The following is a 26,684-nucleotide window of genomic DNA, read 5'->3' on the forward strand; positions in this document are numbered from 1 at the left end:
AGGTTCATAGACTTTTAGAAGAAGCAAAGTAAGCTGACCTGGTATGCAAGTGCCCTTGGAGCACTAGGCCATGGTCCACACCCAGGCGTGTGGAGGGGGGTGGAGAGCTGGATTCTGTCTGGAATGCATGCATATATATTATGTAAAACTAAAAACACACAGTGTAGATGAAAGACAGATTGAGCCATAAGTGCCTGCTCCTTCTACCCCCAAACAAATATTCTGAAGCCCCTCTGTCTTACCTAAATTTCCTCCTGTGTTGACCTTTTCCTGCCAAGGTCTTCTGTTGACATCCGTTTTAATACTATTTCACCAGCATAAAAATATGTTGGGAGCTGGCTGGAGGAAGGTGTGTCAAGGAAGAAGACAAATACTATGCCATGCAAAAGGATTTTGCTGAAAGGATTTTTCTTAAAGTAGCTCCCATGGATTTTAACGTGGAGAGTAGAACAGAAGGGATTGGTGGTTTTAGATGATGGACATCATTTAGGCCACAATTTTGTCTTCCTAGTTAATTGAAACATTCACAGTTGGTGACTGACTACCTCTCAAATAGGTTTTCATTTGATCGGTTTGTGTTTTGATTTCCAGTGCTGCCAAGTTTAATAGACAGACTGGGAGATGCTAAAGACTCTGTGAGGGAGCAAGACCAGACTCTGCTGCTGAAGATCATGGAACAAGCTGCTAATCCCCAGGTAGGGCAAGGGAGGCATTCTGTGGCCAGCTGGTGTGCATGCACTCCCCTACATCAGTGGGTTACTCTATATGAAAAGATTTTTTTTTTAAGCTGATGTATTTCAGATGAAAATTTTCATAGCCTTTAATCTGTGCCCCTCTCCCATATTTAAATAAATAATGAATAGCAAAGAATATACTTTGAACAAATTAGTGGACATAACATGGATATTGAATTCTTTGGTTTAATCTGTTAGACTCTTGAGCTCATTTTTTAACTGATTCTCTGTTTCTTTGCCTGGGGAGTCAAGAAACCTGGCTGGAGCCTTAATCCCTGTCTGCTAGTAAGCTGGGATTTCTGGGACAGATGGACAGAGGGATGCAGGGTCCCAGGGTCCAACTATCCATTGTTGGGGGAGTGAAGGGATATGTTATCAGAAAAAGCCTCCCTAAGGAAGCGGGTAGGCTTAGGGGAGCATGATCAGTGTTGATTGACATCAGTGGTTGCTCCCAGAGTGGGGGAGAGCAATTGGAACAGGCCTGAGAGAACTTTTCTGAGATGATGGACATGTTCTGTCATCTAGACTGGCCTTAAAATATGAGCAGGATAGGGCGGGGTCAGTATTTCTAGGCCAGGAGAGCAGTATAAGTATGTGATCTTTGGGAAGTCACCCAACCTCTTTTGGCTTCACTTTCCTCACCCATAAAATGAGAACAGCTATACCTTTTTTCAAGGTCATTGGGGAAATTAAATGCAATTATATAAAGGAATATGTTTTGAAAAACATTTAACTTGATCTACAATTATAAATCACGATTTTTCAATAAGTTATTGAGATGACAAAATGGATTGGTGGTGGCTGGGACTAATTTGGCACCTGTTGAGAGGTCCCTCTTATTTTGGCCCCGTGTTAAACAAAGACTCCAGAGGTCTCCTCCTCTTTTTCACCTGTCCTTTGTCATCTGCAGTATGTGTGGGACCGGATGCTGGGAGGATTCAAGCACAAGAATTTCCGGACTCGGGAGGGCACATGTGTCTGCCTTGTTGCCACACTCAATGCGTAAGTCTGGGTGGGCCCTAAGTATTTCCTTGGCTGTGCTCTTTTTATTTCTAACTTTTTATTTTGAAATAACTATAGATTTCAGGAAGGTGCAGAGAAATTTACTGGGAAGTGCGGTGCGGTATACCCTTCCTCCCCTTTCCCCCATTGTTAACATCTTGCATAGCTATCTATAGTGAAATGACAATACCAGGGAATCAATATTGATACAATCCACAGAGCTTATTCAGATTCCTTCAGTCACACACACACGTGTGTGTGTGTGTGCAGTTCTGCACCATCATGTCATGTGTAGCTCCATGTAGCTTCCATCACTGTTAAGGTACAGACTTGTGCATCATCTGGGTTCCCTCACGCTGCCCCTTTATAGCTAATCCCTAACATCTGGCAACCACTAATCTGTTCTTCATCTCTATGATTTTGTTAGTTCAAGATGTTATATAAATGGAATCATACAGAATGTAACTCTTTGAGATTGGCTTTTTTCACTTCACATACTTCCCTTGAGGTTGCATATATGTTGTTGCCTAAATGATAATTTGTTTCTTATTGCTGAGTAGAATTCCATGGTATAGATGTACCACAGTTTGTTTAACCATTGACCTGTTAAAGGACATTTGTATAATTTCCAGTTTTTGGCTATTACAAATAAAGCTGCTATGAACATTTACGTAAGTTTCCATATCAACATCAGCTTTCATTTCTCTTGGGTCAATGCTCAAGAGTGCAATCGCTGTTCATTTGATAAGTTTGTTTTTAATTTTAAAAGAGACTGCCAAACTATTTTCCAGAGGTGACTGTACCATTTTACATTCCCACCAGTAATGTATGAATGATTCAGTTTCTTTAAATCCGTGCTCTCATTAACTATTTTCACTGTTTTTTATGTTAGCCATTTTGATGTGTATGTAATAATATCTCATTGAGGTTTTAATTTGTATTTCCTTAATGCCTGTTAATGTTGAACGTTTTTCATGTGCTTATCTGTGGGAGAGGCTTTTTTAAAATCAAAAATTGCAAATCTCTTTTTCCGATTATGAGATTAATACTATATACGTTTAGAACATTTACACAAAGAAAATAATTACCTATAATTCTACTACCTTCAGATAATTACTATTAACTGTGATGCATTTTATTTCAGCCTGTAAAGTTATATTGTTTTAAAAAATAAGTTGGGATTATAATATTTGCATCACCATGTAATTTTTTCCCTTCTAATGTGTTAGCCTTTTTAGTGCCATTAAATTTGGCTAAATGTATCTAAGCTTTTAACAAATGTTTCTAGCCTTTGATCACAGTTGTGTCACATTGTAAGAATTTATCCTGAGGAAGCAGTAAGATTATTAGAGAGTGTCGTATTCATAAAAGATATTTGCGGCAGCGTTCATGATGGTGAAAAGTTGTAAATAATTTAAATGTTCTCTAGCAGTGGAGTGTTTAGTTGGATTCACCAGCAGCCATTTTATTGTAGTTTTTTCATTCAGCGGTTATTAACTGAATGTCACTTGTATCAGAGAGCTGTGTACAGATGGAGAATTGAGTGAGGACCTTCAAGGGACTTCCGGTTTAGTTGAGTGTACTGAGTTGGGCAAAATAGGAACCATTACATGTTAATAGTAATGCAGAAACAGCCATATGTAAGCCAAGCAAGACTGAGAAAGCTGAGGCTCTGGCATGGCCTTAAAGTTTTGAGGCCAGATCGGAGAGAGCCCTGAATGCCAGGGAGAAGACATGTTAGTGGGAGGCACTAATGGTTTGGAATTCTGTGCAAAAGGGCCAACATGGTGCATTTATTTTGTAACTAAATGAGAAAGAGATGGGGAAGATGGGAAGGGGAGAGCCTGGGTGTGAGGTGGTGATTGGGCCCTGGGCATGGGGAGGAAGAGGTGAATATGGGCAGAGTAGCTTCTTGTCTTTGTTCTCACCAACAGTAAAATGAACACTTCTTTTATTTTCAGCTCTGGAGCACATACTTTAACACTAAGCAAGATTGTGCCACATATATGTAATTTACTTGGAGATCCAAACAGCCAGGTGAGTGTATTTAAGAAAGAATAAACATTGGTTATAGACAGTTCTAAGATGCATTTTGCTGTTCTGTGTATGCCTGATAGGTGGGTGGGACTTTATTTATCTTCATAGAACTCTCATTTTTGTTTCAGGTAATTAATGTTAATGCTCATTAGCATTTACAAGGTATCATCGGTAAATGTGGTAGGCACTCTGCCCTCTACAAGGCTCCCGGACCAGCCTCCCAGATAGTATCACTCTGCACCATCTCTGCCGCCAAAAGCGGGGAGGCTTAGGGGAGCATGATCAGAGCTGATCGACATCAGTGGTTGCCCCTGGGGTGGGGGGAGAGCTATTGGAAAGGGCCAGAGGGACCTTTTCTGAGATGACGGACATATTCTGTACTTTAGTTTGGGTGTTGACTATCCTGGGGCATACACCTGTAGAAACTCCTTAAACCCTTTAAGAACTATGGATATTATTTTATGTAAATTTTACCTAAATTAAGAAAAAGAAAAAAAGAAACCAAAGCAGACTTCCTTAGCATGAAAGGTGGGAGAACCCGACCAGGCAGTTTACGAAGCTTTCCCAGTCTGGCTCCCGAAGTGCCAGTTCTCTCACCTAGTTCAATATATCGCTGAGTCATTTGTATTAGGTTGGCTCATACAGACTAATAAGAAAAACACTTCATTAGATAAAGGGGCTGAAAATAGGAACAAGAATTTACCAAAAAAATATATGTATAGTAAACAGGGATCTCATTTTAAATCTTGATTGATGATTGTTAAAGTGCCCTCCAGAGGGGCTGGGTCATGCTCTCGTGCTTTCACCAGCTCATAGGTTCCTCTCCTAGGACGCTTCCCATTGTCTTATCCTTTCTTCTTCATCTTCGCCCTTAATCCCAGTTGCATTTTCTCACCTTCTCTCTGTTGTTCTGTTATTCTGCTTTCTTTCTGTCCCTAACCTCTCCTCCTGCCTGCTCACTGCCCCTGTCTATTTTCTTGGTCTCCCTTGCTTACACCTACATTTTTTCTTTCCACTCACTCTCTTACCCAGCTTTCATTGAAAATAAACGATATCGAAAATATAATTTCTAGGTATTTTTATTTACTGAATGCTACTTTATATTCAACGTTAATTTAAAAATAAACTATTTAAAAAAGATTCTGAATTACCAACTGAATTATTCTGTCCTGCGAGTTTAGCTCCATTTTTGTTTTCTGAGGAGAAAAGCCCATTATAGAGGTCACACCTTGAGGACATCGCTGCTGGTACCCTTGAGTGGAGTGGAAAAGCCAGCCTGGCTGGTTGCAATTATTTCTTCCTACTTCATTTGCTTACATTGGCCACACAGGTGATGTGAATATTCATACTGGTCCTATGGGTGATGCAGGAGCATTGGGGGTAAAATGAGGCTGGTGCTCCTTGGGTAGCTGTCAACAATCTAGTAGACAGATATGCAGCCAGAACATTCCATACTAAGCGTGCTGAAGGTAATCCACGTAGTCACACCTGCCTTAGGAGAGTTTTGTCGGCACATGTGTGTACAAATGCACAGGCACACAGATTCTGCATCTCCCAGAACCCCTGTTGCCAGGAAACTTTCCCATCTGCTTCTCTGATACTGATCCAGTTAACCATTCCTCCTTCTGGAGTACATATGTATGTTGCTTGTGCTCTTGCCTTTATTTTAACTTTTTTGCAAGCCTTTCTTGCTAGTCTCTGACCCTTGAGTGTCAGGAATATAACTTGCCCCTCATTATTGTCCCAGGACTGCCTTCTAGTGGTTTTAGGATTGAATAGACACCCAAAAGTTATTAGAATGAGTTTCTCTTCTTAGCTATTTAACGTCTCAGACCAGAAAGGACAGTTGTGTCTTGCGAGTCCTATCATTGCACTCCAGTGCCTGACATTGTAGTCAGCCTTCGGCTCTAGTGTGGAGAGTTTACCCATGTCTCTCAGGTGGCCACTGACATGGAATTTGAACTCTGGACACTCCTGCCTTAGAGGACGTGAGTTCATTTGAATATTGGCCTGAATGCAGAGTGACTAAGAGCTGGGGAAGTCCCTAAGAAGCTTCTCAGAGTGGCCCACAGATAGATCTATGGAACCTGTATTTAGGTGCTTTTGGCTACAAGTAATTGAAAATCCAACTTAAAATTGCTAGAGCAGGGGAGAAAATCACTGTGCCACTAATGAACCAGGGTTCGTTAGTGGCACAGTGATTTCCCTAGAGACTTAGAGTCTCAGTGGCCGCCTCAGTTCTTGGGCATTGCCCTCTGTAGCTCTGCTTGCCGGCATAGCACAGTGACAGCCGAGCTGTATGAATGTCAGGCCCGTTAGATGAAAGCTGGGTGCTTCCTTTGTTCCTCCCCTATTTTTAATTTTTCCATATTTAAGGGTTCAAACTTACATAGAAGTAGTGAAAATGAAATAATGCATCTCCATGTGTTTATTATTGAGCTTCAGCAACACTAATATGACAAGGCTAGTTTAGTTTTATCTATTTTTGAGATCTCCTCCATCCATATTTTGAAGCAAATCATAGACACCATTTCATTTAATTCTTAAATATTCTAAAAGATAAGGACCCTTTTTTTCCCTTCAGAACCATAGCCTTGACACTGTTATCCCTCCGTCAAGAATGAATAATTCTCTCGTATCATCAAATACCCAGTCAGTGTTCCTAAATGTCTCATGTTTTTTAGTTTTCTCCATTTCTCTTTCCAAGAGGAAAGAAATGTTTTCTTGAAGCTTTCCTGCAGCTTTCCCCCTGTTTCATTTTTGAGAATTACATTCCATGGCTCTGTTACCCAGCGACTGGGAAGGGACTAGGGTTATGTGCTGGCCTTACACTAGGGAACCATAACTGTACTTCCTGAGTAGAGAATGAGGTTTCCTTCCTTGAGGTGAGAATTGTAGAACAAGGCATGTGTTTGTTGACAAGAGGGATGGGGCAGTGGCTGTAGCAAAGGCAGCCTGTGGTCTAAGACATCATATACAATAGAAAGTCCTTATTCTAGATAAGGAGCTTGATACATTGTCAGAGCCTAAAAACATCTTAAAATGTCTGCGAACTGTTGATCTCCATGCTCTTCGCTGCTGGACCTGGACTCTGGGCTGTGTTGACAGTGCTCACAGCTGGGGAGAAGGAAAGCCTATGGTGAGAGCTTGACTGATGCCTGAAAGGTGGGATTAGGGGTAGGATCGCGGGCCCCAGTCTGCAGTGCTGTGCAAATGAGGCCCTAGCTGAATCTAGGAAAGTCTGTGACATCTGCTCTTCAAGGCAGTTTGGCTGTGGGGCTGTGCTGCTGTTCTCAGGACAGGTTAGGTTTGGCTTCTGTCAGTTTATAGGTTCCCTCCGTCCCCCTGGAAGTGAAGCCCTCCCTTGAGTTTTAGGTTTTGTGGGGAAGCCCTTATTTTGACACCCACACTGGACTGCAGTGTGCTCAAGTGAGAAGGATGTGGGTTCTGCATTTAGAGAGATGGAAGGCCAGCTCCCTATGCTGCCATTTATCTGCCGTGGGCAGGCTGCTAGCCTCTCTAGCCTCCATGTCCTCCTCTGTGTCACAGTCCACAGTGGCCCTGTGAGGAAGGTCATAGATTTGAAGAAGTCACATTTCCTAAAGCATTTAGCTTGGCCCTGGCAGGTAGTGCTTAACATGTGGGGTTCTTGTCTTTTGTAGTCTTAATGGCCTGAAATGTTGGGGTTCCTTTGTGGTGAGTTCGAGGGTAGGCAGAGGCAGCGGGACCCGTGGGGCTGTGTGTAGAAGTGAACACTACTATATTGTCCCTTCAGCCTGAACTGAGTGCTTTTACTGAAACTTCACTTCTCAGTTGGAGAAGAGCAATTTGTAGTACCAAAGAAAATCTGTTCTCCTGTATTTGTTGAATCAAAGTTGTTTTACACCCCGAAATGCTGTCTAACCCTGTAGCTTTTTTAGCCTGAAGAATGATTATTTAAAGGTTAAGGATGTTGATTTAAAAGATGTAGATAATCCTAGTTCCACCTACGATCGCTTTGAGTGCTTTACACACACAACCTAGAGGTCACAAACTTATGGCCTAAAAGCTAATTTCAGCCTACAGATTGATGTGTGTGGAAGTACGTGTATCTGCACAATGTTTTAATTTTTCATTGAGTTTGGGTGATTTTTATGCTGGAGATTGAAATTTCTGACTTCTCTCAAAAGATTAGAAGATGTGGTAGAGCTGTACTTACATTCCTCTGTGACTGAGTGATGACAGTCTGTTTTCCTGAGCCTCCACATTCCCTCTTCTGTCTCTGCCAGCAGGGTCCCATGCCAGTGCCAGTTGTCATTGTACACCCACCCTTCTCCACTTAACTATCATGTTCCCTGCCTGGGCTGTATATGCACTTGAGTTTGGCACCTGGTAGGCACTCAAACATTTGTTGAATGAATTCATTATTTCTTTTAGTATTCAAAATATCCTTCAACTTAACGGAGGATGAAATCAAGACCGAAAGATTTTAAATATTTTGTCCGAGGTTATGCCGCTCCTGAAATGGCTGAGTAGGTATTAAGGTCTCCCTCTCTGGTATTAAGGCTAGTAGTTTTTCCACTAAATCTCTTAAACTCCATATGGCCTGGAATTTCTAAGTGGTGGATAAGATATTGATTGCTCTTTAAGGTAATCACCCAGTGTGATTGGCTCTGAGCAGATGTCATCACTAGAACTTAAGCAAAGGTAGTGCACTTATTACTGATATTCAAAACACAGTGGCACTGACTAGTTTTGTAATATATGCATGTTTCCATATAAAAATGTTTTCTAACATCAGAAATTATTTTTTCTTTTCCAAAACAAACTGATAACCCATGTTAGTCAGTTTGGGCTGCCGTAGACCAAGTGGTTTAAATAGCAGAAATTAATTTCCCACAGTTCTGGAGGCTGGAACTCTGAGATCAGGGTGCCAGCATGGTCAGTCTGGTTCTGATGAAGGCTCCCTTCCTGGCTGACAGATGCCGCCATCTCGCTTTGTGCTCACAGGACCTCTTTGTGGGTTTGTAGAGAACTCTTTGTGAGCTCTTTGGTGTCTTTTCTTATGAAGACAACAATTCTGTTGTATCAGAGTCCCACTCTTATGACCTCATTTAACCTTAATTACCTTTTAATGGGCCCTGTCTCTGAATCCAGTCACACTAAGGGTTAGAGCTTCCACATAGGAGTTTTAGGGGGCACCGTTCAGTCCATAGCATAAGGTTTTGGGTAAGAAGATAATATGGCCTAGGGTTTGCCTTTTGCCACCACAAGGAGGAAGAATTACCTGTCCTATAACACTGTTAAATTAAAAGGTAGCCTGCAATACTCAAATTGTAAATTACTGTATCCCTACTTCTTCCCTCTGTTCTTTATTCTCTACTACTTGGATTTCATTGCTTGAGCCCAAATCTAAAATCATGTTGTTCCTTTGTCTTTACCTACTTAATTAAATACGTATCTCTCCTCCTCTACACCTTCCATAGGCTTGCCTTGGTTACATTTTATATTAAAGAAAGTTTTTCCTCCCACCTTTTTATTTGCAAAATGTTAAACCTGTTGAAAAATTGAAAGAGTAGTATAGCGAACACCCATATTTACCAGTTAACATTTTGTTACATTTGTTTTATATCTCTACGTATGTGTGTACATATGCACATACACAGAAATGCACTTTTTTTCCTGAACCATTTGAAAATATCTTACAGATATGATCGTTTTACTCCTAGATGCTTCAGTGTATATCTCCTAATAACAAGGATATTTTCCTATATAACCACATGTTATTTTCACATTCAAGAAATTTAACGTTGATACAACGATGTTTGATTTACAGTTCATATTTAAACTTCCCCAAGTTTTTTTCTTTTTTTTTTTTTTTTAAGTCTGTTTTGTCTCTTGAGCCTTATTTATTGCTGCTTGTAGTTCATATCTGTGTTTGGCTGGGCTGCTTACTGGCTCCTCCTAAAGCATATGCTGTCATGTCTGCTTTTGTGCCTTTGCACAGAGCATGCCTGGTTTGGAACCTGTCTCGTTCCATCTTTACCTGATAAAATGTGGTCCTTCTAATAAGCACATTTTAAGTGCTTTCTTTCTCTTCCATGAAATATTTCTTGGTATCCTTTGGAGTTCTTGTTTCCTCCCCTAAAACGTACGAGCTCTTTGTACTCTTGTATAATATTTGTTACATCCTGTCCTGTGTTAAATGTAGAATTTAAGGACTTTTTCCCATTTCCTTTTTAGGACAATGAGTTGCCTTTTTTTTCTTTTCTTTTTTTTTTTTTTACTTCTCATTTTTAATATGTTTATGACCTTCTTGAATATTGGGCTCTGTAGCCTGTACTACCCATTTTTGTTTCTCACTAACTGTTTGACCCAAATCCAGAATACTTTATATGGGTTTTATTTTTAGTATAATTAATTTATTTGTAGTGTTTCTAATTTGGAAAGCTGCCCTGAAAATTCTAGTTTCCTGACATCATCTTAAAGAATGAAAAAAATTAAGGAATAATGAACTTGAACATGTATATAAGGATGGAACCCAAGAGTTTTCTACTCTTTGGAATTGGACTCAGAGTTAAAACTGTTAAACGTGGCTTTATCTAGTCAATTGTCTGGATGGGATTGTATTCAGTCATATTGGTAAATTGGTGATAAACTTGGGATGGTGTATAGCCTGTTGTGTCCCAGCAAGAAGTGCTGTGGAATGATACAGAGCAGCTGTAAGATCTCTTCTTTTACATCTAGGTTCGAGATGCAGCAATAAACAGCTTAGTGGAAATTTACAGACATGTAGGAGAACGTGTGAGGGCAGATCTCAGTAAAAAAGGATTGCCACAGTCCCGGTGAGTTCAGACTATTTCTTTTATTCTGTTCTTTTCACCCTGCTCTTTCTTAGTTAACATCTTGGTTTGTACTACTTATTTTGTTGTGGTAATTTTATTCAAAGAATATACGGTTAGCAGATTGGTGGTGGGAGATCTTGTCCAGATCATGTGTCAGGGGTCCCCTCCCATTCTACTTCCTCAAAAGTAAGACTTTCTCACCTGGACATCTGGCCAGGTCTCATGTCATGTGCTCATTTTAGAAGCGTATTTAAAATTGATTGAACCAAAATTCAGCATTCTTTTGGTTCATATATCTTATGTATACATAACACCTAGTATAGTAGATACTTAGAATATATTTGAATTAATGACGCCTTTCTAGAATGAGTTTGGATAGAAATATATAAGTAATAATTCTGGACAACATCTTTGAAATGGTAATTTTCAGTTCAGCCACGTCAGCCTCACTGTAGAAATCAATGCAAGGGGATCAGCATCTTTTCAGATCCAAGACAACTTGAGTATACATATAGTATACATATAAAATTCTTGTAGTCAGAATTTAAAAAATCATGAAGAATTGGATATCTATAATCTGAAATATGTTGCAGAGACCTTACTCCGAATGAATTCTAAACCCTTTGCCCCACCTCATTCCTTTAAAGGAGAAAGTACTGTGAAAACCCTGGGAAGTTAGACATTGACTGGACTCACAGAGCAGCTTGTCAGAGCCTGTCATTGTGGCCATGTGTACAGTAGAGTCCCAGAGACATGAAGGGACTTTGAGAGATCATGCAACTAGTAAGAGGCAGAGCTATTTTGAAGCCTTGTTTTCTGCCTCACCTTTTAATTTTCTTTATCTTGTTTCACAAAATAGTTTATGGAGCATCTAGATTTGGGATGGAATATTGAAATATATTGGAGTCACATGTCTTGATGTCTCTCAGTTGGATATGACAGAAGTGGGCCTCTCACTCTAAGGTGGGGGTTCCACGGGCATTTGAGTGGGGCTATACTTCTTTGTTGTTGAGAGTCATATCTGACCCCAGTAATGTTCTCACCATGGCTCCTGTGCTATGTACAAGACAGTGAGGTGAGAATAAAACTTTTCATGTGTTTTATAAGAGATAATCTATGAGAATAGAATTTTTTTTTTTTTTTTGATGTGTTTTATCAACCTTGGCCTTCTAGTCTTTGAATGTATGGTGAGAACACTTAGGAGAGATGAACTTAAAGACAAAAATAGTAAATAGTGTCTTGGGGAAAATCCGAGGCTCGAATGAATGGGAGAGCAGAGTCTAGAAGGAGAGAGCTGTTTTATGATGACATCACTATCATTGTTGAGAAAACAGACCTTGAACAGAAGAACTCTTTCCTGCTCCCATGATGGCCTCACCATGCCGTGCAGCTTGTGGGGACTTTAGGCCATGAACCGACCATCTTACATAGGGGATTCTCGTGTAACGTTCAAAGATTGCTATAGTGAGCTCATAGATCCGGGCAATGACATGGTGAAATTGAAATCTAGAGAGGTGAGTGCAGAAAAGTTAACAGAGCAGGCCTGAGACTGCTGTTTCTAGAAACGCCTGCTTGCAAAGTTGGCCCTGGGCTGGTGTCTGGACATTTGGATTGGGGAAGGTTCTCAATGTTCCCAAAGAGTGAGATGAGAGTGGTTCACTGCACAGGTGTCACGCTGAGCACCTGCTTTCCTTCTGGGAGTCTAGCATTTTGGTAAGTGCTGAGCAGAGGCTGTCTGTGTGACTAGCCCCAATAAAAACCAGGTACTGAGACTCTAAGGAGTAGACAGCATTCCTCATATTGTCACAACACACTGCTGGAGTAGACAGCATTCCTCATATTATCACAACACACTGCTGGAGGACTTACCCATGCCTGTGTGACTCACCAGTGGAGATTTTAGGAAGCTTGTGCTGGGTTCCTCCGGACTTCACCCCATGCGGCTTTTCTCTTTGCTGAGTTTTCTTTATGTCTTTTTACTATAACAATCATAGCTGTGAGTATGACTACATGCTGAGTCTTGTGAGTTGTCCTAGTGAATTGTTAAATATAGGGGTGGTCTAGGGGATCCTCAGTATACAGAGTAATTTAGGTAAGGCCCCAGAGGCAGCTAATGCCAGAGCTGGGACTGGAACCTTCTCCTCCAGACTCCCAGTCATGTGTTTCATGTGTTTTTTTCTACTGTTATTATAAAGGTGCGGATGAGCTTGGGCTTCTGTGAATAGTAATGGGGGTTTCTGCTATCTCATGTTGTGTAAAATCCTTCCAAACAATTCTGAACCAAATGGAGAAGGTAGTCCTAGTGAAACGGACCCACATGCCTCACAGCCATTATTGTAAAACTCTGGCATACACAGTGCTTGGAGAACTAGACTGATAGTTCTTTAAAAACTTTGTTCTAGTGAAAGAAGCTGAAACTTCAAGTTTCTTTGTATTACAAGACAGTTACCTAAGATCTAGCACTGTGAGGGTCAGAGGCTCTTGCTGCCACCTTTATTTTGTTGGAGATGTGTCCAAATGAACAAGACTTTTAAAGAATCCTGCCACTGTTTGGGTAATTCAGTAGCTGCTCTATGTGGCTCTGAGTGGCTGGCTGGATACTTGAATATTCTAGACCTTTGTTACGTCATTATGTTTCTTGTTATTATGTGAACATAGCAGATTTTCCAACTTAACAGGATTCCATAGGATAAATAAAATATTGTAGACTTTGCTTATTACTTTTCTAAAACTTGGATTTAGGTGATATTATTAAGGCATTATTTTTCATCATATTATTTCTTAGAGATGATTCGTCTCAAACATAGCACTCACTCAATGAACTAAGAAATAATACGATGAAAAATAATGCCTTAATAGTATCACCTAAATGACTTTAATAAGACTAATTTCATTTCACAGTTGGGAAGGAGTCTTGTACCATCATCAGCTTCACTTTTGGTCCATATATTAAGTTATTATTTAAGTCTTGTCATCTGGTGGCTAAAATCATATTGAGCCAGATAGTAAGTAGAGATATTCAACAGGATCTTCTTCATGTTAGAGGGTCTCTTCACCCACCTGGATCTCAGCATAGTTAAGCTGTGAACCTCAGTCAGTATAGTATTTGGCCATTTTTACATTGCATGCACATGATATGTATAGAAAGTAAGTACACAATTTATAGCAATTTATTGTAAGATGCCATATAGTTAGGTGCACGATATTGGTGAGACATACTTGACAACAGAATAGAATTGACCACCTGTACCCGCTGTGGCTTACTTTCATAAACAAGGGCTTTCAGCATGCTCTGGCATTCACTGTCCTTCCATTGTATAGTCCAGAAAGTATTTTTAATCAACGTGGTATATTTTAGTTTTCAAAGGCATGGACAAAAGACAGGTCGCTGGTGTTAAGTTTTTTTCTGGTTGGTACCAGAAAAATGAAGGTAATTTGATTTATAAATAGACCTGATGCATGTCATCTGATGCATTGTCACTATGTGATAAATTTACCTTGTGAACCTGCAGTTTTGAATCACTCTCATAATTGTTTTGCTATTTCAACCTATTAAAAATTTTATTAATGTTCACTTGACATTACTTAATGATTGTATTATTAAGGGAAAAAATGGAAAGTTTTTTTACTTTTAATTTGGTTGCTACAGCTTTAGTGTTATAGAGAGAGCCCAAAGAAAGAACAGGATGAGACATGTGCTCTGTGATATCTGTTCTCATTTTTAAATTTTGTTTTCTGTCACAGTCAAATATACAGAGAGAGTTGGCTGAATTTATAAGATACATTGAAAAAAGGCAGTTCCTTATCCCTTCTGCTATTTTCCCTCAGAAGCAAACACTGTCAACTGTTTTTATTGATTCTTTTGTACCTACTGCTGTAAATACTGTGCATCTATTGCTCGCTCTTAGTATTTTGTCACTGTAAGAATTTGACTTTACATTATGAAGGGTGAATTTCAGCTATCTTTCTTTCCTCCTAAGCTCCTTCATATACACTTGTCATGTCCTCATCCACCAAATACAGTCAGGCTTTAATTTTGATTAGGACATTTAGTTTATATTGCGATTATGTATACTATTCACAGCCCACTATTTATTTTAGTGAACTATGGTTACTTTGCCTCCCCACTACCTCAGAACCTTTTGTTTTCCCTGATTTAGTAATTTTCAATTTACTTTCATTTGCAGAGTTGTCTACGTACTTATCATGTACTAATACTGTCTACATACTGACAGTTTGAAAATCTCCTTGAGTCTGTTCCAGTCTGACTGGCTGCCCTCACTGCCTCATGCTTACTTTATCATTCTGACATCTCTCTTTATCATTGATGATCCTGGGGCTTCACTTCTTTTTTCTCTGCAGGTGTCTGTTGTTTTTTGGAGACCGTATCTTTTCTTTCTTGGTTTTCTCTCTCATTTTAGTTATACATATCCTCTGATAGCTTTCTGAGAAAAAGATGTAGAGAAGGAGACTTTTTGTAATATCTTTTTTTTTTTCGTCTGAGAATATCTCAGTTTTATTGTGGCATTGATAGTTTGTCAAGGTTCCAAAATCTAGACTGGAGTAATTTTCATCTAGAATATTAAAACTAATGCCCATTGTGTTACAGCTTTTAGTGTTTCTACTGAGAAGTCCAAAGTCTTTCTGTTTCTTCATCCTATATAGATAAATTTGATTCTCTATCTTCAGTGTATGTCTGAAATTTCATGATGATGGGTTTTATGTGAGACTGTTTTCATTGTGTTGTGTACCTGGGAGCCTTTTAATCTGGAACATCATGTTGTTTGGATCTGGACAAGTTTCTTTAAAAATATAACTATATTTGTAAATAATTATATTATGACCATTTGGACTAGTTTTCTGACTTTTCTCTCCCATTTATAGCTTCACAATTTTGCTGTCTTCTGTGAGATTTTCTCAAATTTATCTTCCAACCATTATATTGGGTATTCTATTAAAAATTTTTTTGTTTTAATTTCTAAGATCTCTCTTCACTGTTCCATTTTTATAACATTCTATTTTTTAAATTTTTTTAATGAAAGCTTTAAAACTGAAATATTTAATATACTGTAATTTTCATAATTAGCCATATATCTTTCAAAGTGAATAATTCAGTGGTTTTCAGTACATTCACAAAGTTGTGTAGCCATCACTTCTGTCTGGTTTTAGGACAAGTCTCAGCACCCCAAAAAGAAATCCCATGTCTATTAGTGGTAACTCTTTGTCCCTTCCGTCTCTCCAGCTCCTACAAACAACTAGTCTGCTTTTTAATTCTATGGATTTGTCTTTTTTCAGACATTTTGTGCAAATAAAATCACACAAAATGTAGCCTTTGTTGACTGCTTTCTTTAATTTACCATGATGTTTTCAAGATTTAGTCATATTGTAGAATTAGTTATTTTTTATTGCTGAATGAAATTCCATTGTATGTATATTCCACATTGTGTTTATCCATTCTTCTGTTGACAGATACTTGTGTTACTTCCACTTTTTGGCTATTGTGAATAATGCTGCTGTGAGAATGCGTGAACAAATATTTACTCTCTTTCCTGTTTTCAGTTCTTCTGGGCATATACCCAGAAATGGAATTGCTGGATCATATAGTAATTCCATGTTAAGTTTTTTGAGGAATTGCTATACTGTTCTCTATAGTTGCTGCAAAATTTCTGCCAGCAGTGTGCATCCATGCCAACAGTTGCTATTGTTTTGTATTGTTTTGTTTTGTTTTGTATTGTTTTGATAATAGCCATCCTACTGGATATCTTGTTATGGTTTTGAACTTTATAGACTTTTTATGGGACCTTTGTCAAAAATCTGTTGATCATTAATGTAAGGTTTTTTTTTTTCCTGTAATCTCAATTCTTTCATTGATGTATATTCCTGTCCTACTAGTACCACACTGTCTTGATTAATGTAGCTTTGTTGTAAATTTTGAAATCCAAGTTCTTTTCAAGATTGTTTTGGCTATTGTGGGTGCCTTGTGTATCTGTATCCATTTTAGAGTGAACTTACCAATTTCTACATAAAAGGGCAGCTGGGATTTTGGTAGGAACTGAATCTGTAATGAATTTGGAAAATATTGCCATGTAACGGCATCTTCCAATCCATGAACATGGAATGTCTTTCCATTTTTTAAAGTCTAATTACTTTCAACAATTGCTGGTCGTGTACTTTTGTTAAATTTATTCCTCTGCATTTTATTCTTTTGATGCTATTTGTAATAAGAATTTTTTTTCTTAATTTCAGATGGTTTATTACTAACATCTAGAGTTGTAGGATTTAAAAACTGGATCTTGAATCCTACAGCCTTGCTGAACTCCCTAGTTCTGAGAGTTTTGCTCTGAACTTCTTGGGATTTTTATATATAAATAGGTCATATGTCAGTAGAAATAGTTTATGTCTTCCTTTCTCATCTGCATCCCTTATTCCTCTTTTTTTTTTTTTTAACCTAAAAGCCCTGGCTAGAACTTCTAGTATAATGTTGAATAGAAGCGGTGAAAAGGAACAACATTGTCCTGTTCTGGATCTTACTTAGGAGGAAAGCTTTAAACCTTTCACCATTAATTATGACGTTAGCCGTAGGTATTTTTGTATATGACTTTCTGAGGTTGAAGAAGTTCTATTCCTAGTTTGTTGAGTGTTTTTATTATGAGAGGATGTTACATTTTGTCAAATACTTTTTCTGCATCTATTGAGATGATTATGTTACTACCGTTTTATTCTATTGATATGTTGTATTAAATCAATTAATTTTTAGATATTAAACCAACTTTGCATTCTTGGGATAAATCCCACTTCATCATGGTGTATAATTCTTTTTATACGCTTTAGGATCCATAGGAAATAATGGCCTATACTTTTATTGTGATGTCTTTTTCTTGTTTTGGTTTTATTGTAGTACTAGCCTTGTAGAATGGGTTGGAAAGTGTTCTCTCTTCTATATATAAAGTATGTGTGTGTATACACAAACACACACTCACATACTTTAATTTTTAGAGCAGTTCTAGATTTATAGGAAAACTGACTGGGAAGTACAGAGAGTTCCATTATTCCTTTCCTCCTCTACCCACAGTTTCCCCTGTTCTCATTGATATTTTAAAAGAGTTTGTGAAGGATTGGCACTAATTCTTCTTTAAACATTTATTGGAATTCACCAAATGTGAAGCCATCTGGGCCTTTGCTCTGGAGATGTTTTCATTCTCTTGTTTATAGGTCTTTTTAGATTTGGTTTCGAGTCAGTTTTGGTAGTTCGTGTCTAAGAATTTTATCTAAGTTTTCTAAGTTTTGACATACAGTTGTTCAGTGTTCTTGTAAACCTTTATATTTTTGTAAAGACGGTAATGTATCTTTTTTCATCTTTCAATTAAAGTAATTTGAGTCGTCTCTTCTGGTCATTTTTGTTAATGGTTTGTGAAATTTATTGATCTTTTCAAAAGAACTAACTTTTGGTTTGTTGATTTTCTCTAATGTTTTTCTGTTTCCTATTTTATGTATTTCTGCTCCAATCTATTTTATTTCTTTCTTTTGCTTGGTTTGATTTGCTTTTGCTCTGCCTTGAAGGTTAGGTTATTGATTGGAGATACTCTGTTTTAATGTAGGCATTTATGCCTATACATTTTTCTGTAAGTACTACTTTAGTAGCATCCCGTAAGTTTTGGTGTATTGTGTGTTTATTTTTCATTAATCTCAAAGTATTTCTAATTTTTCTTTTGTTTTCATCTTTCAGCCATTTGCTATTGAGTGTTTTATTAAATTGTTATATATTATTTGTGATTTTCCCATTTCTATTTGTTACTGGTTTCTAATTTTATCCTATTCATAGTCCATGTAGAACATATCATAATTTCTATGTTCTGTGGTTTTCAGTCCTTTGAAATTTATTAAGGCTTGTTTTGTGGCCTATCTTGTGGTTTGTCCTGGAGAAGGTTCCATGTGCACTTGAGATGAATCTGTATTCTGCTGTCCATTATTGAAATGTGCAGTATCGAAGTCTCCAGTGAATACTGCTGAATTATCTGTTTCTGTCTTCAATTCTGTCACTTTTTGTTTCATACAGTTTGAGGGTCAGTTCTTAGGTGCATATAATTGTTATGTCTTCCTGATACATAGACCCTTTTATCAATGTAAAATGTCCCTTTTAGTCCCCAGTAGCAATTTATGTCTTAAAATCTATATTTGATAATAGTATAGCCACTCTAGGTCTCTTTTAAGCACTATTTGCATGGAATATCTTTTTTTATCCTTTTACTTTTAACCTGTGTCTTTGTATCTAAAGTGAGCCCCTTGTAGATAGAATATAGTTGGGTCTTGTTTGTTTATTCAGTCTGACAATTTTTGCTTTTTCATTGGTTTGTTTTTATTTAATGTAGTACTTATAACATAATTTTTTGTTGAAACTGATCATTTTAAGTAATACCTTATGGCAACTTTGGAAATCACATTCTTTCCTTCCTCCCCCAGGTTTATTGTTGGTGTTTGTTGTTTTTGTTGCTCATTTCTTATTTCGTGACTTTCTTGAACTAATTCTTAAAGTCTGTATTTTTTTTTGTTGTGATAGATACTGAAATCTCTGGTTAGCTTAGTGTCCAGCTAATGATTGGACAGAGATGTCCTTAAATGCTGCAACCAATAAATCTCCCAACTTTTGCTGAAGGGCTGTCTGTGTGTATTGGGGCATGCTTTCAGTTTTCTGGCAGGCAGGCTATGCATCTCTACCTTCCCCTTACTGCCTGCTTGTACAGAGCCCCAAAGTTAGCCAGAGGTGAGACAGTGCCCTCTTGGGTCTTTCCTGGGTGTGTGCACCACCTTGCACATATGAGTGGCCTTCCAGTTTCCCAGGAATGTGTTAGAGCTTTTCATAGTTCTTGTGAACATCTTACTCTCCAGGTTTTCCTTGTAAGCCTTTGGTCAGTTTCTTTGTCCCAGTTGTTACTTCTTTCTCAGGCAGCTGTCACGTTAGACAGTTGCCCCAGATTCTTTTTGCTCATGGCTTCCGTGTAAGGAGTCTTGCACTGAGCATGCTCTGAATTAGGTCAAATAAAGAAAAACCTTATGAATGGGGGTTTTGCGATATGCCAGACAGGTCAAATAATAACAGTTCTCTGGGAATGGGGACTTTCACTGAACTGCAGACTGTTCAACGCTTTCCAGGGGCTGTGGGGCTGCTGGTTTTCAGACTGCTGTAATTGTGAGGCCATTGGTTTTCAGCTGGTGGACTGGAGATGGAAATAGAGGGCAGGAAAACAAAGGAAAATGCCATTCCGACTAAGATTCAGCTGTTTTTCTTGAAGAATGCCCCTCGGATTATTGTAAGCCTTTGTTTAATTTGAGGATTTTGAAAAACTTGATTTTGCCAATGTTTTCTTTGTGTTTTTTGGAGGAGCAGATGTTCAGAGTTCCTTATTCTGCCATTTTTGAAGGGTTCTTCCTGTCTGATTTTGTGATTTGCAGTATTTTCTGTTACTTTTGGAATATTAGTGATATATTTAAAAAACTTTTTATAGTCTCTTCTTTCCTCTAAGTTGGGATTTTTGGGTATGTGTTTATTCATGTTGGTCTCTTTTATGTTAGAAGCTTTGCTTATCAATCTTAGAAATTTTGGTTGTCTGCTCATATTAAAGAGTAGTAGACTAATAAACCAGTGAGAAGCTCTGTGTACAAGTGGAGCTTGTCGATGGAAAGATTACTGGTTTTTGCTTCTGGGAAATTATCTTAAATTTATAAAATATTCTAGGAAGGAATAATTAGTTTGAAATCTTATAGTAAAATAAATGATAATTAGATTGAAGAGTTGAATATAAAATTCAGAAAAACCAGGGGGAAATGGTATTGGTTATTCGTCAAACTAATAAATAAATTTATTTTAAATTTGAGATCTAGAGATTAAAATTAAAAAAATGAAAACAATTGGTGACTTCAGAGGGTAATCATTAGTTATGTATTCAGTGTCTTTTAACATATAAAACTCATCATTTTAGACTTGTGCAAATTGATAGGTCCCAAGAGAGGCATTTTTTATTATTGTGTAGCAGACAAAAGCCATTCATTCCTAAGGAATGTTTTGTTGGTGTTAGAATGTCAAGTAATTGATCTCTTGAGGTAGCAATCTTGATAGGAGCCATTGTATATGCATTATTGAGCAGAGAATGAGACATCTAATGAGACAGAAGTGTGAAAGTAGAGGGAAAGGCACGCCTGAATAAGGGATTCTGAATTAAGGTGCAGTTGCCAATAACCAATCTTTTTAGTGTTCTCATACCTAGCTGTTTGGGTGCCAGTTTTGGGTAATCTGGCTGCAGTGAGTAGACGTTACCATAGACAGAGAATCTACAGATTCCTCCACAGTTGCCATTGATAATGATGAATACTCTCCCAGGCATGGAAGAAATGATTTCCCCCTCCAAGTAATTTCAGGAACAACCAGGTTAGACATATACCTTGTCCCTAACCTGCAAATTTGCAGGCATGCTCATGTCAGAAGGTATAGTTGTGACACAATAAAGTGGTAATTCAAGGCCTCGGCAACCTGTCTGGTGATGTTATTTATGGGCTTATTAAGCCATTGGAGATCTTTGTTACTTATAAAAGGGAGGGTGATGGAAACATCATCAGAAATTGATTCTAAGCCATTTTTCCAGTTCTTTAATAACCACCGGATTTGAAAGTGAGTGATAGTTTTACTTATATCTGGTCCTGAAATGACAAATAGATTTTTAATTCTGTGCCAGCTTTGATTAATTAGTAGCAGCTGCCTGGAGAAGCTTGGAGAAGTCTTCTGAGGCTATATCTGACTTAGATGGAAAGATGGGTTGAAAGTTATTGATATCTACCATAGAATGGGAAGTGAGAGAGGCAGTGTATCAGGTTAGTTCATCCCTTTCATTTTTACATCTATTTACTGATGTGTATTTTTGGCTCCCCTGTTACTTAGAATGTAACATTTTAAGTAGAATAGAATGAAGTAGAAATGGAAGCTCTAGAAAGTAGAATCTTTACACATTTGACATTTAGCTAGCTCAGTGCTAGGTTCAGTGAATGAACTAATGAATGAATTGATATCAGAATGTGTGAAATATTTAATTTTCCATAGTGAGAATGGGGGACAGGATTAGATAGATAACAGCTCTTTTACACAATGAGGTAACTTTCCTGCATGACATAGTGCTTGGTGTGTAGACAATACTAAAAGAACATAGTTCCCATTCCTACTCCAAGGAGCTTCCATTCTGGTTGGGAAGAAAAGACAAACGTGATTGAAATGATTAATTTGTCTGACAGGATGGTTGTAAGTGCCAAAACTTAGTTTGGTCCCTGAAATGGGTGGCTTAGGTTTGAATGCATAGTACATTATCTTGGAATCCTGACTTTTATACTCATTCATATGTACCCGTTTTGCTTGGGAAAGATTCTTTTTCCTTGACTTTATCCCCCATCCCACCCTCAATTTTTCGCTCATTTTTGGTGTCACTAGGATGGGATATTTTGACTGGTTAAGGAGTTTTGCTTCAATTTAAATGTCAAGGTAAAAATGATCCATTAATAGAAAATAAATGACATGTTGATTTTTTTTAAGCTGAAGATTATCTGGTCACAGCGTTTGCTTCTAGAGAAATTATAGCATTTTTGAATTAAGCATGAGTCAGAGAAAAGCCTTTGTATTGTATTATACCATTTTGAAAATTTTTATCCTAAGTAATCAACAGTCTGTGCTTAAATAGCAATAGGAGAAATATATGCTTTTCATCATGTATATACATTTTGTGTAGAGCAGTCAGTCAGTTTAATGTCTGAGAGCATGGACTCTGGATTCTTGCTCTCAGGGCTTATATCTCCACCCTGTGTCACCTTATGTAAGCTGTGGGGGTCATCTGTAAAATGGGGATAATAATAATCCCATATAAGGCTGTTATAAGGGTTAAACATGCTCTTTCAGTTAGAGCCCTTAAGTCAGTGCTTGGCCTGTAGTTAAGTGCTCAGTTATTGTTGACTGTTGATGTTGTTAGAAATATACTTACTATTTTTGTTATTAAGTGGGTTTGAATCATTGATTTTTTTTCTTGGAGTATGACTCAACTTCACATTAGTGTTTTAATATAACTGACTATAAACAGTGATGGTTAATAGTTTATATATACATTTTTTATACAGATTGAATGTAATTTTTACAAAATTTGATGAAGTCCAGAAATCTGGAAACATGATACAATCTGCAAATGGTGAGTAGAAAAAGCATTCTGTTTTTGCTTTTTAAATTTTGTCATTATTGTTTTTGCTATTTCTGAAAGGCATAAACTTGATATCAACTTGATATCTTAATAAGGGTTTCTAAGTCTGAAGACTTAACCTCCATTTATGCATTTTCCCATGCCAGAAACTACTTGTTTAGAGTTGTCTTTGACTTTCTTTCATAGCCTAAACTGAGTCCATCAGCTAATCCTGTTGGCTTTACTTTTAGAAATACATCTAGCATCCTGTTTATTCTCACTGTGACTGCTGCTCTTCTCCGAGTGCAGGCTGTCATTGTATTTTACCTGTGCTCTCGTGGTAGCCTTCTAACCAATATCTTTGCTTTTATTCATTTCCAACACCTAAAGACTGTTTTTCACAGAGCAATCAGAGTAATTCTTTTAGAATGTAACTCAAGTGGTATTAATTCCCTGTTCAGAATCCTCCAGAGTTTTCCCATCACAGAGACTACAATTCTGTGATTCACCATTGCCCACCAGGCCCTGCATGACCCGATACTGACCACCATTCTGATGATGTCATATCGTTCTTCCCGAAAGTTCTCTTGGCTCCAGTTCCATTGCTTCCTTGCTAATTTTGAACATTCTAAGCTTCTTCTACTTCAGGGCTTCTGTGCTTATGATTCCTTCTGCTTGAAACATTCATCCCCTATGTGTCCTCATGGCTGTCTTCCTCATTCCATCTAGATCTTGGCTGCTGTATAACTTCTGTACCAAGGCCATCCAGAATAGCACATCTAGTTTTCTAAGGGAACTCTCTGTGCCCTCATCCTGCTTGTTTTACTTTTTTAGTGCACATCACTACAAAATATTTTTTGTTTATTCATGAGGGCAAGAACTTTATTTTATTCCCTTCTTTATCCTAAGTGCCTCAAAAAAGTCCCTGGCATGTGATAGGTATGCAATAAATATTGTTGAAAAATAAAATAACAACAGACTTGAATTGTGACCTATTGTTTCTAGAACCTGTATTCCTTTTACTATACTTTGTGATGATATTTGAGGACAAGTGGGTAATTGTGATTTCAGAAGGGGAAGGAAAGACAAGACTGAATTACTGTATGAATGCAGTTCTCAAAAAAACAATTCCAACAAGAACTTTTTCTAACTCTGGATACCTCATTGTGTCATAGCTATTTCGGAATTGCTAGGGATCTTAAATCATAGCATAGCTTATTATTTTGAATATCTCGAGGTTGTGAAAATGTTTGAGTGGTTTTCCCCAAAATGACCTAGTATGTAAGGGCAGAGCCTGAACAGAATCTGGGTCTTTTGACTCACAGTCTTACCTACCGTTATCAGTAAGGAATTTATCTTTAGATAACATGTTTCCTCTAAAATGCTTGAATTGTTCTAAAAATGCTTTCATTAATTCTCTTTATTTCTTTTTCATATGTTTTTATGTTTATAAAAACCATATTAAAAGAAAAATACCATAATTTAGCCATCACCAACAAATGTTTTCATTTTTCCATATTCTCTTATAATGCATTTTCCTAAAGTTGTATAGTTTGTATGTAATTTTAACCATGGCATAATTTCTGTATATTACCCCATACTTTTGTGTTTACTTTTATAAGTGTTTTAAAAAATGAAATCTAGGTAGAGCTGGACCAGAACTCTGGCCTTGGAGTCGTGTTTCAGTGACATGCGTGCTTATTGATATGTGTGGGCAAGACTGCCCAGCCAGTTGCTAGAAAGAAACATGCTTTTAATTTCATGTGTGTATTTGGGTAGTTTGTATAGTTTTCTAGTTCAAAACTTGTTGGCGCCAAGATAGAAAGTACTGGGCAAGGCTGTTGTGGTGGTGCAGAAAAGTGAGTTTGTGCTTTATAGCCTATATTATAACTATGAAAGAAACTCATTATAACACTGGCACTGGGGAGAAGGACCACATCTGTGTTCTTGTCTCAAAGGTGTATATACACATCTATGAGCTTTAATGACTCATAAGATTTAATCATCAAGAATACCACGATCCTATGGCATTGGGTGTATCACAGCAATATTTTATTCTAAATGTCTAGGTGTAAATATTGTCCCCAGCTTTCCTTACTTTTGCGTGTGTGTGCATGTACACACACGTGTGTGTATATATGAATATGTAGTACAGGGGTAGGTTTGAGAATGGAGACAGTTATTTTAGGTAGCTGTTTTAAAAATAGCAAATAGCAGGGAAGACAACTCAAAACTTTCGGGAGGCCTGTAATTTTAGCCTTCTTACTGTATGTAGAATCAGCATTTTAATTGTTAGAGCCAAAAGAGAATAACTTAAAGGCATATGTATAAAGATTTCAGAATTCCTAACCCAGATAAATTTGGTCTCTTCACAGTAACTTTGAGAGACCAGTAAGATGTTCATTAACTGTCAGAAAACGAAAGCACCACCTGATTTCCTCCGTGCTGGAGCTCGGAACATTTAGGTAGTGTAGAGAGACCACACAAGCAATGGGTGAATCCTACCTCTCTTTTCCGATTTTTGTTTTTTGCCGAACAACTATCTGTGTAACCAGTTTTTAAACTTTTCTGGACTTCAGATCATTGACTACTCTACTTTTCTCAACCCATCCTCCTCCTGCTTTGTCCATGTTACTCTTAAGACAGCTTAGCTTGTGACCTTTCTGAACTTTCTTATTCTAGGAGCTTTTGTAGATTCTTTAAGATTGTCTGCATAGACAGTATATCATCTGCAAAAAAGAACAGTTTTATCTCTTTTATATCTGTATGTTTTTTATTTCTTGTCTTATTGCACTGGCTAGAGCTTCCACCAGTCTATAAAATAAGAGTGATGAGAGTGGACATCCTTGCCTGGTTCCCAGTCTTAGGTCTTTCACAACTAAGCAGAGTGCTAACTGTAGGTTTTTTGTAGCTGTTTTTCAGCAAGATGAGGTAGTTCTCAACTAGTCCTTTTTATCTGAGTTTTTATCACACACGAGTGTTAGATTTTATTATTTGAAATCATCAGCATATTTTAAACATTAAGGTAGAATTCATATATAAACTCTTTTAAAAAAAACTTTATTGGGGTTACATTGGTTAATACAATTAAATAATATTCAGGTGTACATTATAATTTGACATCTTTATATCCTATTGTGTTTACCATCCAAAGTACAGTTTCCTTCAGCTACCATATATTTGATCCTCTTGACTCACTTCACCCTCCCCCTAATCCCCTGTATTTGACCCCCTTTAACTGTCTACCTACCCATTCCTCCCCAACCCAGTACCCTGTGGTAACCACTAGTTTATATTCCATGTCCATGAGTCTCTGTTTGCCCTGTTCATTTGGTGCTTTTAGGTTTATATCCCACATGTAAGTGATGTCATTTGACTTTCAGCTTTTGCTGTCTGGCTTATTTTGCTTAGCATGATTATCTATCTCACGGTCCCATCCATGTTGTCGCAAATGGCAGTATTTCATCTCTTCTTAAGGCCGAGTAATATCCCATTGTATATATGTACCACAGCTTCTTTAGCCAATCATTTGTCTTAGGACACTTCAGTTGCTTCCTTGTCCTGGCCACAATGAATAATGCTGCTATGAACATGGTGTGCAAATATGTTTTCGGATATGAGTTTTCAAGTCTTTGGGGTAAATACCCAGTAGAAGGATTGCTGGATCATATGGTAGATCCATTCTTAGCTTTTTGAGGAAACTCCATACTGTTTTCCATAGTGGCTGTACCAATTTGCAGTCCCACCAGCAGTGTATGAGGGTTCCTGTTTCTCTGCATCCACTCCAACATTTGTTATTACTTGTCCTATTAATTATGGTTATTCTAACAGGTGTGAGATGGTATCTCATTGTAGTTTTGATTTGCATTTCCCTAATAGCTTAG

General features: G+C 37.7%; 1 protein-coding gene across 1 annotated transcript in view; it reads left to right on the plus strand.

Moving 5' to 3' along the window:
• Window positions 1-26,684, plus strand: part of CLASP1 (cytoplasmic linker associated protein 1) — a gene marked incomplete at its 5' end in the record, with an annotated part of 217,294 nt that overhangs the window by 45,847 nt on the left and 144,763 nt on the right. Inside the window, 5 exons of the mRNA XM_015596443.2 lie at window positions 592-695; window positions 1,645-1,736; window positions 3,698-3,773; window positions 10,500-10,597; window positions 22,745-22,812. Coding sequence (XP_015451929.1) covers window positions 592-695; window positions 1,645-1,736; window positions 3,698-3,773; window positions 10,500-10,597; window positions 22,745-22,812 — 438 coding nt within the window. The remainder of the gene's footprint in view (window positions 1-591; window positions 696-1,644; window positions 1,737-3,697; window positions 3,774-10,499; window positions 10,598-22,744; window positions 22,813-26,684) is intronic.

This window comes from Pteropus alecto, unplaced genomic scaffold, assembly GCF_000325575.1.
Source record: "Pteropus alecto unplaced genomic scaffold, ASM32557v1 scaffold3, whole genome shotgun sequence".
Taxonomy (NCBI): Eukaryota; Metazoa; Chordata; class Mammalia; order Chiroptera; family Pteropodidae; genus Pteropus; species Pteropus alecto.